Source organism: Festucalex cinctus, chromosome 14 (genome assembly GCF_051991245.1).
Source record: "Festucalex cinctus isolate MCC-2025b chromosome 14, RoL_Fcin_1.0, whole genome shotgun sequence".
Lineage (NCBI taxonomy): Eukaryota > Metazoa > Chordata > Actinopteri > Syngnathiformes > Syngnathidae > Festucalex > Festucalex cinctus.
The window spans coordinates 12,792,967-12,810,260 of record NC_135424.1 but is presented as its reverse complement, the minus strand read 5'-3'; the positions used below and the strand labels follow the sequence as shown (position 1 = coordinate 12,810,260).

The 17,294-nt window shown below is 39.7% G+C and overlaps 3 protein-coding genes across 7 annotated transcripts; 1 reads left to right on the top strand and 2 right to left on the bottom strand.

The window, feature by feature from the left end:
• The first annotated feature begins 294 nt into the window (after nt 1-294).
• Nucleotides 295-11,761, top strand: herc4 (HECT and RLD domain containing E3 ubiquitin protein ligase 4). 5 transcript variants are annotated; one of them, XM_077495257.1, is made up of 24 exons: nt 295-624; nt 1,338-1,601; nt 1,929-2,088; nt 2,190-2,266; nt 2,337-2,558; nt 2,800-2,891; nt 4,064-4,194; nt 4,278-4,432; nt 4,666-4,742; nt 4,834-4,958; nt 5,096-5,155; nt 6,590-6,701; nt 6,777-6,966; nt 7,041-7,213; nt 7,349-7,471; nt 7,552-7,650; nt 7,714-7,881; nt 7,963-8,106; nt 8,223-8,389; nt 9,403-9,469; nt 9,655-9,737; nt 9,858-10,041; nt 10,173-10,275; nt 10,628-11,761. In XM_077495257.1, exons 2-24 carry the CDS (start codon nt 1,376-1,378, stop codon nt 10,834-10,836), a joined length of 3,147 nt encoding a protein of 1,048 aa, XP_077351383.1. In that variant the 5' UTR covers nt 295-624; nt 1,338-1,375; the 3' UTR covers nt 10,837-11,761. The 5 variants fall into 5 exon arrangements, with proteins under 5 accessions (XP_077351383.1, XP_077351381.1, XP_077351382.1 ...); XM_077495255.1 differs by lacking the exon at nt 295-624 and adding an exon at nt 627-708; XM_077495256.1 differs by lacking the exon at nt 295-624 and adding an exon at nt 630-696.
• cox5b2 (cytochrome c oxidase subunit 5B2) lies at nt 10,617-13,467 on the bottom strand. The gene is given in 4 exon segments (XM_077496106.1): nt 10,617-11,701; nt 11,788-11,874; nt 11,943-12,009; nt 13,407-13,467. Coding segments are annotated over 4 exon segments (345 nt in total). The 3' UTR covers nt 10,617-11,571.
• An 857-nt stretch (nt 13,468-14,324) lies between these two features.
• Nucleotides 14,325-17,294, bottom strand: dnajc12 (DnaJ (Hsp40) homolog, subfamily C, member 12). Its single transcript, XM_077494730.1, has 5 exons — nt 16,810-17,294; nt 16,166-16,244; nt 15,343-15,482; nt 15,131-15,269; nt 14,325-14,865 (listed from the first exon to the last, which is right to left on the bottom strand). Exons 1-5 carry the CDS (start codon nt 16,885-16,887, stop codon nt 14,783-14,785), a joined length of 519 nt encoding a protein of 172 aa, XP_077350856.1. The 5' UTR covers nt 16,888-17,294; the 3' UTR covers nt 14,325-14,782.

Sequence of the window (17,294 nt, the reverse complement as noted above, 5' to 3'; positions counted from 1 at the left end):
AGTTCTAGTTTGTTGCTTACAATAACCGCTTATTTATTCTGTGACTATTAATGTGCTTCACGTTTCAATGGCGTTCACGCGCTTTTATATTTCGGAGTGCCACGGCAGTTTCACTTTCGTACAATCTGCCGTGTTGTGTACAGGTGTAAATTCAGTCAGTCGAGTGCAGTAAACAGCGCATGCGTGACTACGTTGTAGACGCTTCGCGACATTTCTTCCACATTCTGATGTAAAGATTACGTCAGTAACGGAAATACCGCGAGTTGACCTTCATTTTAAAGGTACACACGTTTGTGCCCAACTATACGAGCGCAGCAGCAAAAACTGCACGATGAGGGACAAATACGAACTTGAGTCGTTTTTATCAGTTTGACGCTTAATTATTAAGTCTATTCTTTTGTTTGGTCGATACAGAACTCGGCATGATGACTTTTGTATGCAAAGTATAATCGACAATGCTTGATAAATATGTCCAACTTGACGCGTAGTACTGCTCCACCAAGCAGTTGTTGACAGATAAGGAAAGGAAGGGTATGTGGAGTGGAGTGGAGCAACAGTGGGAATCAACGTGTCTCTGACAACGTGATCTACGCAACAATAGCGTCATCGGCGCAGTCTACATTGGTAAGATTTGCTGTGTGCTGCTTTTACCGCCTTGTCTTACGATGCAGCTTCCACTGGACAGTCTCCAAAACCGTGCGTGCCTGGGTTAGAGATATTTAAGTAGTGCTATGCCAAGCAAAAGGGACGTCCCACTAGCTGCACTGTAGTAACGGCGTTTGGCGTTTTTTTAAGCTACAAAGCCTTCAGAAACCGCTGCTGTGTCGATTTTAAAATGACAAGTTGGGTAGGTGGTAATCTTGGCTAAGGCTAACAGTTATCGCCTTCATGCTGGGGACGTCAAAGTAAGAAAGCGAAACCCGTACGTAAAGATAGCTCTAACGTTATGCTAGCTGCTAGCATGTTTTTAGCCCCATGTTGTATTTGTTCGAAATCGCCGACTCCTGTAAACGTGGCTGGCCTAATTGGTAATGACTACCAATTCAGTTCATAACAAGCTTATTACAGTATTTGGTCTGAGGCCGGGGATGAAAGTTCATATTAATTTGGAATGTAAACCGGAAGTATCGCCGTAGCCGTGGCTATTTTAACAGCTTTATAGCATAATTCCAATGGTGTCCCTGTTTGTGAAGATGTCTGGAGTAGTCACAAATTTATATTGCTACATACCACACATTTTCGTTTACCGAAATTTGCTTACATATTTGTATCAGTCTGGGTGGTTTTATAGTTTGACCTGAATTATCTCTCCATTTGTCTTTTTTTCTTGCACATAGGCTCCTGCTGGCTTATTGAGCCACAAGGAAGGACCACAATGCTGTGTTGGGGCAATGCTTCCTACGGCCAGCTCGGTTTGGGGGGCATTGATGAAGAGATAGTGTTGGAGCCAAGGAAATGTGACTTCTTCCATGCGAAGCGAGTGCGCGATGTAGGCTGTGGACGTAAGCACACAGCCTTCGTGCTGGAGGATGGCACAGTCTACACATGTGGCTGCAATGATCTAGGTCAACTGGGCCATGAGAAGTCCCGGAAGAAACCAGGTTGGTGTTTTTATTTGAGATTGAGAAGTGTTCACCATCATGCTGGTAGAGTAACTGAATTTCCCATTCAATGATTGTGTGAAACTGAGAGTGAATGTTTGTTTAAATGATTCTGCATGTATTTGGCTGGTAGAGTCCAGGGTGTCAGATCTTGTCTGTTTCCAAAAGTCAGCTGGGATAGGCTCCAGCTCACCTGCTGCGACCCTGAATTGAATAAGCGATTATAGAGAATGGATGGATGTTCAGACTTTTTTTTTTTTTTTTTTTTTTTTTTTTTTTTTTTTTTTTTAATTGGCTCATCCAGCAAACGTCTTTGTCCTCCATTAGAGCAGGTTGTGGCTCTGGATGCTCAGATCATAATAGCAGTGTCTTGTGGAGAGTCACATACACTTGCCCTGAATGACAGCGGGCAGGTTTTCTCATGGGGCCTTGGCTCAGATGGCCAGCTGGGCTTAAACAACTTTGAAGAATGTGTTCGTGTGCCTAGGTAAATTTTTGCTATTTTTTTTTTTTTTTTTATGTACCAGTAATCACAAAAAAATGACACAAAAATGCAACATTTGTATCATTTGTCCCTGACAATGGCAGAAACATCAAGACTTTGACTGATGTTCAAATCACTCAGGTAGCCTGCGGGTACTGGCACTCACTCGCACTTTCAAAAGGTGAGGATCGTTTATACGCACTATTATCACAACCGCAATCTTCCTGACATGATTATTTTGTTCCCCTCAGGGAGCCAGGTTTTCTCCTGGGGTCAGAATCGATACGGACAACTCGGGTTTGGAGTAAACGGACAAAGCATTTCTACCCCTCAAATCGTTAATTCTCTGCAGGGCGTTCCTTTTGCTCAGATATCAGCAGGTGGCGCTCACAGCTTCGCCCTCACTCTCTCGGGAGCTGTGTTCGGTTGGGGCCGGAACAAGTTTGGTCAGCTGGGCCTCAGTGACAGCAATGGTGAGAGAAGCTATTGAAAGTTCAATAATTTTTCTTTTTTTTTCTTTTTTCTTTTCCTACGATGCACAACTGAGCAACCTTAATGAGCTGGAAATGTCTGTCAAACCCAAATTTTAGACATTTTTTGACAGCTAATTCATTTAAAGAGCAGTTTTAACTTTCTCAGATTTTTCTTTTGTTCACTATGAATATTCCCTATCATTAGTCATAGACGTTTGCTTTTCTTTTTTTATTTCCCCAGACCGATGTTTTCCAGCTCTACTGAAGTCACTTAGATCGCAGAGAGTAATTTTTGTCTCCTGTGGAGAAGATCACACAGCAGCCCTGACCAAGTTAAGTTATATTCTGAAACTGGGGGGAAATTAAATTCGATATCACAATTTGGCTCTGTAGATTTTTATATTGTTTTGTTTTCATAAAGAGATTGGTTTTTTCTTTTTAAGAAAATAACAAATTAAAAATAATATATGGAAAAGTTTTTTTTTTTTTTTTTTTTTTTCCAATGTGCTTTTCTTTTCAGCATACTTTTTGGTTTGTTTATTTTTTTTTGTTTTTTACGAAGCCGTATCTCTCGAACCCTATGTCCGACCGGAGACACACTGACATCCACAGATTCGTCTCGACGAGACCTTTCCAACAGTGTATGTCCTGTCGCTCCACGACATTGAGTTCCGGAGCTAGAAAATATATACTGTGCATGCTTACTTACTGTGTAATAAGTACATTAAAAAAAAACATACTTTTAATGGAAAAAAATTACACTAAATGAAAAAATAACATAAATGATGAATGAAAAAGCATTCATCATAAAGTAAAAATCATACCAAAACAAAAAAAAAACATATAATCGATGAAATAAATATATACTGTGTTGTATAATAAGTAAAATAAACAACGTTCTTTTATTGGGAAAAAATGAATGTAAATGGAAAAAAACAACATATATGATGAATGAAAAAGATTTAATAAAGTAAAAATCATACCAAAACGAAAAAACATGTACAATAAATGGAAAATAAATAAATAAATATATATATATATATATATATATATATATATATATATATATATATATATATATATATATATATATATATATATAATGAGAACTAAAAAAAGAAATAAAAATTATGCTGATTTCTACTATATGGATTATACCTGCGATAAATGAGGGAACACTGTATTTCCATTTAGTATGAGTTATGAGTAGTCCTTCCTAAGAGTTAGACTCATTAAAGACAACTGCAGAGTTACCAAATTTAGTAAAATAGGAATTTGAAAAGGAAGATAAGTGTTGACAGCTTATAAAACTGATATAATTGCTATGCCGTTTGTCAAAGCTCAACCTGAAAGCCTCCAAAATCTTAATTTGGGTTTAAGGATCACAAAATGTACTATGAATCACAATATAATTATTGGTTGAGTCATTTCTTATCCACCTCGATGTTTGTCAATACATAATCAATGCATGAGAAAGTTGAGAATTGGTGTCACTGCTTCTACAGGAAGGGGGTGTCTTTACATTCGGAGCAGGAGGATATGGTCAGCTGGGGCATAACTCTACAAATCATGAAATCAATCCGCGGAAAGTGTTTGAGCTCATGGGAAATGTAGTCACGCAGATTGCATGTGGGAGGTAAGACTGCTCTCTCTGTTAAGAAAATCACATGGTTTTCATACATATTCAAGATTTTGTTTCCAATCATCTTGCATTTAAAGGCAACACACGCTGGCTTTCACACCCTCATGTGGAAAGATGGACTCATTTGGTCTGGGCGGCAACGGACAGCTTGGTACCCGCTCCAGCTGCAACAGGAAAAGCCCGGGCCCCGTCAAGGGTCCCTGGATACACTCTGTGGATTCAGATGATTGCGGTGAGACTCAATCAAAGTAATAACACAACTTTGAATAAAAACTGCAAGTGATCTTTGTTGATTCTTTTTGTAAACAAAAGTTTTACAGATGTTTGGCTTTTCTTCATTCTTTACTACATTATGATGGACAGCTAAGAAATTTGTAAATGTTTTTGAGGCTAACTCCGCCATACTTACCCATAACCTGTCATTAAAATTGATTCAAGTAACCTCTTGGGCATTTACCTTCACAGTCATAAATCAGAACTGTTGTATCAAGAGGATTTATGCTGGAGGAGACCAAAGCTTTGCTCACTATTGTACTTCCAATGTAAGTTTTTATTTAGTAACAACATACATGACAGTGGAATGATTCAGTGCAGCAAATGCTTGATTTTGTTTTGTTGGGGTTGTTCTTGTAGAGCCTGCAAAGCCTTGATAATGTGGCGACACCGGACCCCCAGCGAAAGGTTCTTACTTTGAATGAGGAAACCATCCAAAGATGGCTGAACCATACACCAGGAAGACTCCCGCTAGAAATCTCCAAGTAAAGTCCTCTCCTCACAACAGCGTTGGCTGACTGTGTATTACAGAACAAATTGTACATGGTTTAGTCATTTCTTCATTTAGACTTGGCAGTGAATCCAGTCACGCTCATTTGTTTCCTCCTTGTGATTCCCTCAGTGAGATTGACCTGGTGTTCTCAACTGCCAGCTGCCTCAATGGTTCCTTCTTGTCTGCGAGGTAAGTAGCCAAAGAGCAAAGCACAGTAGTAGAGTAAATCCTTTTAGATGTTCACTGAGCTTGATTTATTTTAGGTGAAACGGGTAACGTTTGATTTGCACAAGAAATTCTCCCTTTGTTTGCTTATCGAGTCAAGTAGCGTACGCGCATGGGTTTTTAAAATCTCTATTAAAGTGTGTGGTGTACTTGATGAACATTGGCGTTTACAAAAACATTAACGTTGTCATTAACAAAATTAAATAAAATAAAAATGAAACTAACAAACTTAATTTTACGCTTACAAAACTAATAACAATTATAGCAAAAATGTTCTTCATTTTGGTAATTAATTTAATACATGAGCCTTTGGGTTTATTTTAAATGTGGTTTAAGTATATTTATTTCAATATTAACTGGAATAAGGACGCTTGGAAAAACATGTCGCCCGGAAGTGACATCATATAGCAGCAGCCAATAGAAAAAAACGTTCAGATGACGTTGCTCCGAGGTGACAATTTTGCACGTTTTGACTTTTTCTTTTTTTCTCTCAAATGGCTTGCTTCGCTTGCTTTTTCATATAACTCAGCTGAAGTATAATGCTAGGTAAGAAATGCGCTACTTTTTTCATTTTACCATTGTGTCTTTTAAATCTTGTACACCAGTAATACACAACAAAAACTAAACTAAAACTCAGCATTTTTTTTAAATAACTAAAACTAATAAAAACAGAGTTGAAAAAAAAAACACCCTGAAAACTAATTCCAACTAACTAAATCTAAAAATCAAAATGAACTAATGAAAATTCCAAAACTATAATAATTTTGCCTAGTACCAAAACTGACCCGTAGGGGGCAGCATGTTGCCACAGATCATCCAGAGTTGTATGCTGACACATTGAAGAAAAAGTAGTCATAGCAGTGGAGGTTAGCTAGGCTAAGTGTTAGCATGTGTGATAACTACATCCATCCATCCATTTTCTTAACCGCTAGCTCCTCACAAGGGTCGCGGGGGGTGCTGGAGCCTATCCCGGCTGGCTTCGGGCAGTAGGCGGGGGACACCCTGAACTGGTTGCCAGCCAATCGCAGGGCACACAGAGACGAACAACCATCCACACTCACAAGCACACCTAGGGACAATTCGGAGCGCCCAATTAACCTGCCATGCATGTCTTTGGAATGTGGGAGGAGACCGGAGTACCCGGAGAAGACCCACGCGGGCACGGGGAGAACATGCAAACTCCACCCAGGAAGGTCCGAGCCTGGACTCAATCTTGCGTCCTCAGTACTGGGAGGCGAACGTGCTAACCACTCATCCCACATTGCCGCCCTTGATAACTACATTGCATTGGCAAATGCTTATGTGCGAACATGACCTCATGTTCATGCAGTTAAAAGAATGTTCTTTTTGAAACCGACTTAATCCAGTTATATATCAATTGTGCATCTCTGTCACCAGTCATCCAGATCACTATAGTACCAGCAGTAAATGTTCAGGGATCGACATGAACATGGCCCGTCTCCTGTTTCACAGACTGGTTACACCCGACTATCCTGAGATAGCCCAACAGGTCAGTCCTCAAAAAATCAATTCTGATAATTGATTGTCGCCAAGCAGACTTAAATACTTTCTTCTTCACTGTCAGATCGCTGCAAATGTGGAGAAGAATCTAATTCCCAGACTAAGCAACTCCCCTCCAGACATAGAAGCACTGAGACTCTACCTCACTCTTCCAGAATGCCCTCTCTTCAGCGATCCCAACAATTACGTGACCATCTCCATCCCGTTTGCCAAATCACTCCTCAACCTGAAAGAAGCTGCACTTAGAGTGCTAGGTAGGAGGAATGGCGACGAACATTTTGCTCCACATTTCTCATTCCTCGTTTGCTGAGTATTTTGTTTGCCTCAGGAAATTGGTGGTCCGCATTTGAGCCGCAAGTCTTCCAGCGGCTGGTGGAGGTGTACAAAGAAGTCGTGGTGTACCTGCTCCAGATGCACAAGGTCGGGATCCCATCGACAGAGCAAAGGATTTTCTCCTGTTTTCTGGACACGTCGCTCAGACTGCTGGAGATCCTTTACATAGTAAGAAATGGAGGAAAACGTCTTGTTTTTGTCCTGGTATTTGAATACATTTCAATGGGGAAACAGGAGTACATAAAATTGCGTGAGCTTGGTTTCATCATTTCTTAAATTCTGTCCAATTTTGTGTGACCTCAGGTGAATGAGAGAGGCGGACACATTATACAGTACGATAAATTCTACATTCATGAATTGGATGACTTAATAGACATTAGAAATGACTACATGACATGGATTCAGAGACAAATGTACCCAGGGGCAGTAAGTATTTTGCATGAGATGCCAATTTTGTTTGCAGTTGTAGGCTAATGTGGCTCATCCAGCGACGCGTCTGTCCTCAGGGTCATGACGGTATGGTGACTATGTGCAGGTATCCCTTTGTTTTCGATGCCCCGGCAAAGACTACTCTGCTACAGACTGATGCTGTCCTACAAATGCAGGTAAATAAGAACAAAAATTGCTCTTGTTTCAAAGAATCTAATCCATATTTTCTGTATGGACAGATGGCGGTGGATCAGGCTCAAATGCAAAACTTGAGTTCCATGTTCTTGCCTGCTGTGGAATCTGTAAACCCATGCCTCATCCTCATTGTCCGGAGAGATAATATAGTTGGAGACACTATGGAGGTTCTCAGGAAATCAAAGAACGTCGACTACAAGAAGCCGCTAAAGGTTTATTTGATAGTTATTCCGTTGCATTAAGATAAATCTGAAGATGTTTGTGAAACATGCGGTGGTGACTCCTCATGGCAGGTTATCTTTGTGGGAGAAGAGGCAGTTGACGCAGGAGGTGTGAGAAAGGAGTTCTTCCTCATGATTATGAAAGAGTTGTTGGATCCAAAGTACGGGATGTTCCGCTACCATGAGGAGTCCAGACTCCTCTGGTTTTCAAGCAAGGTATTGACGCAATGGGATGCTAGCTAATATCAAGCACACATGATGACAAAGGAATACCCCCAAGTTGAGTTGAGCATCTCCAAACACTTGTGACAGTTCATGTTTGTTCCATCCAGACATTTGAGGACCTTGAATTGTACAACCTGATCGGAGTCATATGCGGTCTGGCCATCTACAACCTCACCATCGTGGAGCTCAACTTCCCAGTGGCCCTCTACAAGAAGCTTCTGAAGAGGAATCCGACGTTAGAGGACCTGAAGGAGCTCAAGCCGGATGTGGGGAGGTAAGGTCAAGGGTCATCATCGAAGCTGTTGAAGATTAATAGTCACTCAATTCCAAAAGTATTGGAACTGCCAGCATATGTGAATACATGGTAATAAAATTGATATATTGGTCTCTTTTTGAATAATCATATTTTGATGTTAAACCCAATTGGTTTTAATGTTTCTATACTTTAGGAGGGTAGTGTAAAATCTTTGCCCCACCAATATTGTGATTTATATTAATATGTAATTATTATTTTTTTACTTATTAAAAAAAGCACCACATTGACCTGCATTACAATAAAGAATATATTTATGTAAATGTTAAAGTCTTAAATGTTTTACACTGTAATAAAGGCAAATGAACCATTCATACAAAACAGACAGCTTACCGTATGTATTTACTTCGGAGTTTCTAACACTGACTTGCAGTCTTGTAAGCATTCACTATGGCAACTTAACAAAATACTACCAAATGTAGCTTAAACTTAAGTCAAGTCAGATTACAACAATAATGCAAACTATTCTGAGGCCTTAATTCTTCATCTTTTCATGTTTTATGAAACAATATGTAAACTGCATTTCTTCTTAAGCACTGAACCTATTTCGACACTATGTATTCAGCCACAGGAAAAAATTAAGACCACTCTTGTTTCTTCAGTTTCCTGTTCATTTGAAATGACTAGTACAACTAAATGGTGCTTTTAAGCATTCCATGTTTTCTTTTGTGTCACTTAATCACTTAATGCATTTTTAGTGGCACCAGACATTAAAATGAATAAGAAATTGAATTGGTCTCTTATTTTTTTTATTTTTTCCCCATGACGGTCTAAATAAATTAAATATGAAGATATATTCAGTATTCCAAACAAACAAAACAATCTTATTGCCTGACAAAATAAAGCAAAGGTTTTGTTATCTTCCAAACTACAGCATTTACAATTTTAAATTTCAAATACAATTAAATGTTTAAACATGAGACCACACTTCCACACAATCTAATTGATAAACATTTTCATTTGCCTTGAACTAGGAGTCTCCAACACTTACTGGACTACACGGAAGACGACCTTGAGGAAACCTTCTGCTTGAACTTCACAGTAAGTAGCAGATGTAGAAATTAAGCAAAAATGTTTCCCTCAAAATGTCGCTAGCATGTTATCCTGTTTCCAACCACCAGGGATCATAACATGTTCTCTTGCTAGTATTGTTATTTTCTTGGGCATTACACTGTCAGCATTAAAACACAATTTATTATGTCAATGATGACCTTTTTTCTTTTCAGATCACAGAGGAAAACTACGGTGCCACAGAAGTGCTGGAACTCATACCCAATGGTGAAAACGTCAATGTTAATAAATCCAACAGGTAACTGCTTCAGCTTGTTTTGGCATTGCTAGTAAAACAGTGTGATAAAATCCTATCTTTACACACATGTAGTATGTCCACTCACACTGACCATGCCGTGGAACCATTTCTCCATTACAGGCAGGACTTTGTCAACGCGTACGTGGAATACACATTCAACACCTCAGTCGCTCCACTATTTGAGTGTTTCTATGCAGGCTTCCACAAAGTATGTGGAGGCAAAGTTCTGGAGCTCTTCCAGCCCAATGAACTACAAGCCATGGTGATCGGCAACACCAACTACGACTGGACTGAACTTGAAAAGGTTTTGCATCATTTGTATTGGAGTCGGTGTGTTGGCTGAAAGATTACCTCGATGGGGTAACTTGAAAAATGAAATATTTATAATAGTATTTAAGACTGGCATACCTCTGTTTGTTTATTTGTTTTTCTCAGAGCACTGAATACAAGGGAGAGTACTGGGCAGACCATCCCACCATCAAGCTCTTCTGGGAAGTGTTCCACAAACTTCCTTTAGAGAAGAAAAAAGAGTTTCTCTGTAAGTGTTTCTTTTTCTTGGAGCAAGAATTTAGTCACAAACATGAAATGGTATGGAGGACCAAAACTGCCAAAATTCAAAATAAATAAATGACGAAATATATAAATAAATAAATGACTAAATGTATAAATAAATTACTAAAAGTCTGTTTCAAAAAATAAAAACAGATATAAAAAATATACAGTAATTAAAAAAATGTGTATATATATTTTTTTTTCTTTTTTTTTTTCCTGTTTTATATTTTTGTTTTATTTCCGTTTTTATTTTCACATTTAGTCATTTATGTATTTTTAATTTTGGCAGTTTTGGTCCTAAATAAAATTGATGTTTTTTTTTTTTTTTGTCCCCTCAGTGTTCCTCACAGGAAGTGATCGCATACCCATTTTGGGCATGAAAAGCCTTAAACTAGTGATCCAGCCGACCAGTGGTGGAGAACATTACTTGCCAGTCGCCCACACGTGCTTCAACCTGTTGGACCTGCCCAAATACACAAATGCACAAACACTGCGTGAGAAACTTCTTCAAGCGATCGATCATAATCAAGGCTTCAATCTAGCCTGAGGCCACTTGGGAAGGTCCGGATGATCGTGTCCACCATATTCACAGACGTTTTGCTTTGCAGACTTTGTAGGAACTGAGCAGTGTGAACGCTGCTTGGAAAGACGCTACAAGACACACTATGGCAACTTTTTGTCTTACTTGGATTTTTTCCCCCCCCAAAGCTTGTCATAGTATTTTGGTAAGGAAAACACTTAAAGAAAGGGACTTCGCTTTGATATTGCAGTTATGTGCATTCAGTGTTAGGATATGGGAAATACAAGGAAGTTGTGTTACAGTAGGCTACAGTAACATACAATTAGCTATGGCGCTACGTTACTAACAATTGACATCTAGTTTTGCAACAATATGAGCTTGAATATGGACTAGAAATTGACAAGATTGAATAAACACTTTCCAAGTGTTCTTAACAAAACATGCTCATTTCAGTGCAGCTAGGATGATAAAAAAAAATCACATTTACAAGAGCTAACTGAAGCCTGCCCCCTTATGCATGAAATGTGTGCGATAGAAATGAGTGTACTAACCTTTGTTTCACAGCAATTCTATTGTGACGATTGATACAGAACCGTGCAAAACATTTGCTTGGAGTGCTTTGAAGACTCGAATGGTCAACAAATAAAATGCTGGTCATTGTCAGAAGACGGTATTTCAATTTAATGACAGATTTTTATCCAATAAATTGATGACAGACCTCGAAGCGGAAAAGGTGATATTAAGATTGCTTTTGGTGATATTTTAATGAGGTAACTCATGATGGACGAGCTGGTAATGAGACCCACAGGAGGGGCAGCGCTGGGCATCTCCCTCATCAAGCCAGAACCACACAATCACAATGTTGTCTTCCTCACCTGTGCAGGATTTGATTAGTCATTTTGGATTGCATGTTGAGCATCACTTAAGTTAATAAATGCAGCCCACCAGCCTCTTTTTTTTTCTTTTTTTTTCTTTCTTTTTTTTTTTCTGATACAAGGCATGATGTGGGGGTCTTATTTGGTTCCTGCATACTTCTTAGGTTTCAGCATACTGTTGGGATCCTTTAATATGCATTTAAGACTTATTACTACATAGAGTACAGTCGAAAACAATAACTACTTTCTTCAAATTAACCTACTTTTAGAACTTGCAGAACACGACGTTCGAGGCCGGTGATTTGTTCCTCATCTGTGGGTACTCCTAGAAATTGTCAATGTTTTGTGTAAGAATTCGGCATTGGAAACAGACTTAATAAAACCTGTAACTTTGTGTTCTTGAATGCCACCCTTGGCTGTCCTTGTAGCCTACTACAAGCCATAGTGATCGTTAAGCTAACTTATTTCACTTTGCAGTGTTAACACTAGAAAACAATAAAAAAATAATAATAAATAACAATTCAACGTGCCCATGGAGCACGACACCGCCATTCGACTCAAATGAAACGTTGCTGCGTAAGTTAGAAGAATTCGACCCCCCATGACGCTTCACTTTGTTTGAGGTACAGTTACGCACAATAAAATTGACCGACGGTGACTGTGGACGACGGCTGGCATTGCGACGTAAACCGGGCCAAATGGGAGCACAGTAAACGTGGTAGTTGCCATTTTCTCCACGGGGAGGCAGTGTAAGTAGATACAAAAACACTTGTTATGAACGAAGAAATACACTAAAAGAATGTTAATACATTATGTGCCACGTTGTGTTTGTGTGTTTTGTAAAGAAATACATTATGTGCCACGTTGTGTTTGTGTGTTTTGTAAAGAGGCTAAGTACAAAAAGACTGTGTCCCGTTATATCGCTCAGGCTGAACAGTAGCGGCTGAGCGGGCGCGATCCCACAACATACTGTATTGTAGGTTTGAGGGCGTTGACCTGCTTCCGTCTACTAGACTAGACGAGAGCAGGTATACCCTCCAGCACCGTACGTGGTACAGTCCCGTCTAGCTCCGGGAGCACCAAATCGATACTGGGCACCCGCTCAACATAGTCGCTAGCTCAGAACCCTGTCCTGTGTTCTGCCTGCGCAAACGGTCCGCCAGCCTCAGCCTCCCGGTAAACTTGGATTACAGGTGCGCGCCACCACACCCGGCGAGGAGTAGCAGCTCGAGTAGTGCTTTTGACTCGAATGCATGTGACGTCACGGTGTTATGGCGACATCTATAGAGCGCTTCAAATATTGCTGTCGGCACAATTATTCCAGGAGTAAATGCCCTGAGAAAATATCGACCTGGAGAAATGAGAATCCACAAGGACTTGTCTGTCTAGTTATTATTTAAAAATAAATAAATCAATAAAAAGTTGAGGGTCATTCCAGAATTGAGGGACATTTTACCTCCCACCCAACAAATTGTAATCCACATACTACAAAATACTAAAACATGCAGTTCCTAAAATGTCATTTATCTTTTGCCTCACCCCCTACTGAGAAAATGTAACTTCAAATAAATGATGTGCCGCGTTGTGTGTATTTTTTGTAAAGACGACGAATTCTAAAAGACTGTGTCTCACTGTATCGCTCAGGCTGAACTGCAGCGTCTATTCACAGGCGCGATCCTGCTACTGAGCGGTACGGGGGGTTTGACCTGCTCCGTTGCCGACCTGGGCCGGTGCACCCCTCCTTAGGCGACCTGGTGGCCCCGAGCTCCCCCGGGAACACCATATCGACACCGAACTTAGCGCGGACACCCGCTCGACATAGTCCGCTGCAGCTCAGAACCCCTGAGCTCAAACGATCCGCCAGCCTCAGCCTCCCGGTAGCTTGGGTTACAGATGCGCGCCACCACACCCGGCGAGGAACAGGAGCTCGAATACTGCTTTTGACTGAAATGCATGTGACGTCACGGTGTTATGGTGACATCTTGTGGACACTTCAAAAATTGCCGTCGGCACTGTTCGACACGAGGATAATGTTTACATTAAACCCCTTCAGGCCCATATATGGTTGCAGTTGACATGACATATTCGTGTTTAAACCAATAAGCTGCATAATTTGAAAGATGTCAACACTTTGGGTTCATGATTGGATCTTTACTAACCAATCACAATCGCATGTTGATTTGCATGATGTTCATGTTAAAAATGTTGCATATAGGCTTATAAGTTTACAACACGTTACAACCATATCCTGGCGTCCACTATAACAACTAAAAACATGAGATAACCCCTCAAAAACATTTCATGTTGTTCCGATGTGGGGGAAAAGTCAAAATCAGCAAAAATAAATACATTTTTTTACAGATGCAATGCAGGTTTAAAGGGGCTACTTTATACAAGTCAAAACTCCAAACAGTAACAAATATTTATAATTTCAGCGACCATTTAAATTATTATTATTGTTTTTTTAAATAAAATCATTCAATTATCTTTTTTTTGTTTCCAGTGGCAATTGATTCATTGCCCTGAGATAGAATTGACCTAGATAAGTGATAATATCCACAAGTACTTTTTGTCTGTGTCATTTTAAAAGAAAAGAAAGAAAAAGTTGTGCATATGTGCTGTGAGAATGAAGAAACAATAAACATCGACCAGAAATGGACACATTTTAATTACCGGTACTACATCTCTTTTGACAATACTATATGTCAAGTATGCTTACATCCATTTTCTATACCATTCGTCCTAATTAAGATCATACAGTAGGTGAGCTGGAGCCTTCCTAGATGACTGGGCAAGACACCAGTTGCAAGGCACATGTATACAAGCATTCATATTCACATAATAAGTCAAATGTAAACTATTCACATGAGCAGATTAATTTGATGTTATTCTGTCTTTTATATAACTAAAAGGGTAACAGCATCCATGCTCCTCGATAATGTTGACAATACTGAATTTTGGACTCATGACACAAAACTAGAATTAAATAGTCAGACCACATCCATATGATTTGGTAAGCATCCAGACTTAACATATCCACTTCACACACAGAATGAATGACGCTACTCGAAGTAACAGCGTGATGTGCTGTACTGAATTCAAATGTCATAATTCCGGAACTTCTGCAGCAGGCAAGATGGTGAGTCAGCAGCCCAGCGGAAACGGCGATGGCAGTAATCGCCTAGATGAAGACAGCAAAAAGTTAATATGGGGGAAATTAAAAGTGCTCTTATAACCTTTTGGGTGAAATTTCAGGATGAACTTACGGCGCATACTTTTATAGGCGAACTTAATTTGAGCACAACTTGCTGTTATCTAGCTGAAAGGTTTTAGGTTCATCCTGTAATTTCGCCTGCAAGCCGAATATCTACATGACTACCGGTAAATGGTATTGGTCTTTATCATTGTATGCATTCCATGAATGTGGTTGAACGAATAGGGATTACTTGAGGATAGTGTGGCTTCACTTGAGGGTACCCCCGGTGCTTCCTGCTGACAATCCTGAGCTTCCGAAGTGATTTGTGTTTCTGCCTTTGCAGCCTCCAGCATGGGTTCCTTCTTATTTCTCACAGCCCAATGCATTGACTGCAAACATTTTTCAAGTCAGATCATGATACGGGTTTCCCTCGCAAACATGCACAATCAAAACTTCACTCACCGTTTTGACAGAGTCATTTAAAGCTTGCCATTCATGGAATGGGATAGCAACACCACTTCTCTTCCATAGATCGTAGTTTTGTCTTTTAGTCTCACTGCATAAAACCTCTTTGGCTTCCTGCAGCTTTTGAAACTCTGCCACTGTCAGAAAGAGAATAAAGAAATCCTGGTAGAACAGAGCAACATTTTAAAACACTAACAAATATACAAATAGATTTTCCATGTTCCCTGTTATCTTTTTATTTTTTTTCCCCCCATGTTTTTTTTTTTTTTTTTACATACTTAGCCAATAAAGCTAATTCTTATATTGTTACGTTCTGAGGTTGGATCCCAAAAGCGCAGACACAAATAAGATTTTAACTCTTTATTTGCATAACATCGAAAGGCGTAGAACAAACTTGACTAGACGAGAAACAACGAGAATACATCAAGAATCACGAGACGCCAAGCCCCCTTGGGCTGTGGAGATGCACAGAGGAACCGAGGTAATAATCCCACAAACACACGCTTCTCGGTTTGGCTTAAATATACAGTCAATTGATCGGATTGGCTGTGACTAGACATGTGGGTAACAGGACTGACATGGAATTATCTGATTGGCTGTTGACCAAGTAAAGAGATTAAAGATTCTTGACATCACACAGCTCCTGACATCACATAGCGGTTTTCTAGTTGAAACCAGATGATGGTTACATCAGTTCAAAACAGACACTTGACCTCACGGTCATGACCCAAACATAACCCTGGCATGACCCAGTCATGACAAATATACTCAACAAACATATAATTACAAAAATAAATGTCACAGTATTCAACAATTGTACCTGCTTTGGGGTTGTCTTGGTGCTTATCTGGGTGGCATGCCAAGGCTCTGATCTTGTATTCATTGAGAATCTGTTCGGTCTGCAAGGGGGAAAAAAATGCCCAACAGGTGGCTGGATTTAACGAAAACCTGTTGACAAATGTGACTGCGAACTGTGAAATGCACTCAGTGCTCTACAAAGACAAAACATGGATTCTATTTTCCCAAGACATGTCAATTTAGCAGAGTCTGCAACGCCTACCACATCAATCAAGTGTTCTGTGTGTACCTTACAAGAAGCTAACACTATCTGTGCAAACTCCAGTGCAGCTCTGCTTACCTTTTGGCTATTGATGTAGTGCTTCATTGAAAGATAGTGGTGGCTTGCATGAAGCCCTCAGTAACAATACTAAAGAAAGGAAAATGTACAGACTAACTTTTTATGGTGAAAAAAAGGAGTGTAGCTTTTCTTTTGGTTGGTTTAGTGATTATATTTTCACAGAACACAATATTATGAGGAACTCGGCAGTGGATGAGTTAATAACCCCTTGATGAACATAATGTAGCCTTTTTTATGCTGACTTTCACTTCTCCTTTTCTCAAGTTTGTTTTGTGGTACACTACTCACAGTCAAACACAGACAGAACATACCGGGAAACAACTTACTGATGACAACTCATCGCATCCTAATAAACCGTAATAATCTTCCAAATCCTCAGGTTTGCAGCTCAAAACGGCCTCCATGAAATAATGTGATGATTCTTCGACAGTAGGTGCTTGAGTATCTGCAACGCCGGTTGCAGCAACTCTTGACGCTGGCCCCTCGGCCCCTTTGGATATCCTCGAATTCAACCGAATTCCAAAATGATTTTCGTCCGTTGTGATTTTCGCTCATGAACTACGGTGGAACTGAGCTGTAATTGCTGCCATGTGACGTATGATGCATTCGGGTGACTCATCCTACTCTACGACAGAAGACGAGTTTTAAAGGCACATGTCGGTAAATTACATAAACAGGAAAATATGACTCAATAGCAAAACTAATGTTGTGACACGATTTAAAAAAAAAACTAGCAGGAAACAAGCGATACATGTATAAATACTGTACATTCATAATATAAAATTCGCTGCTGAATTTCATCGAAATCTCT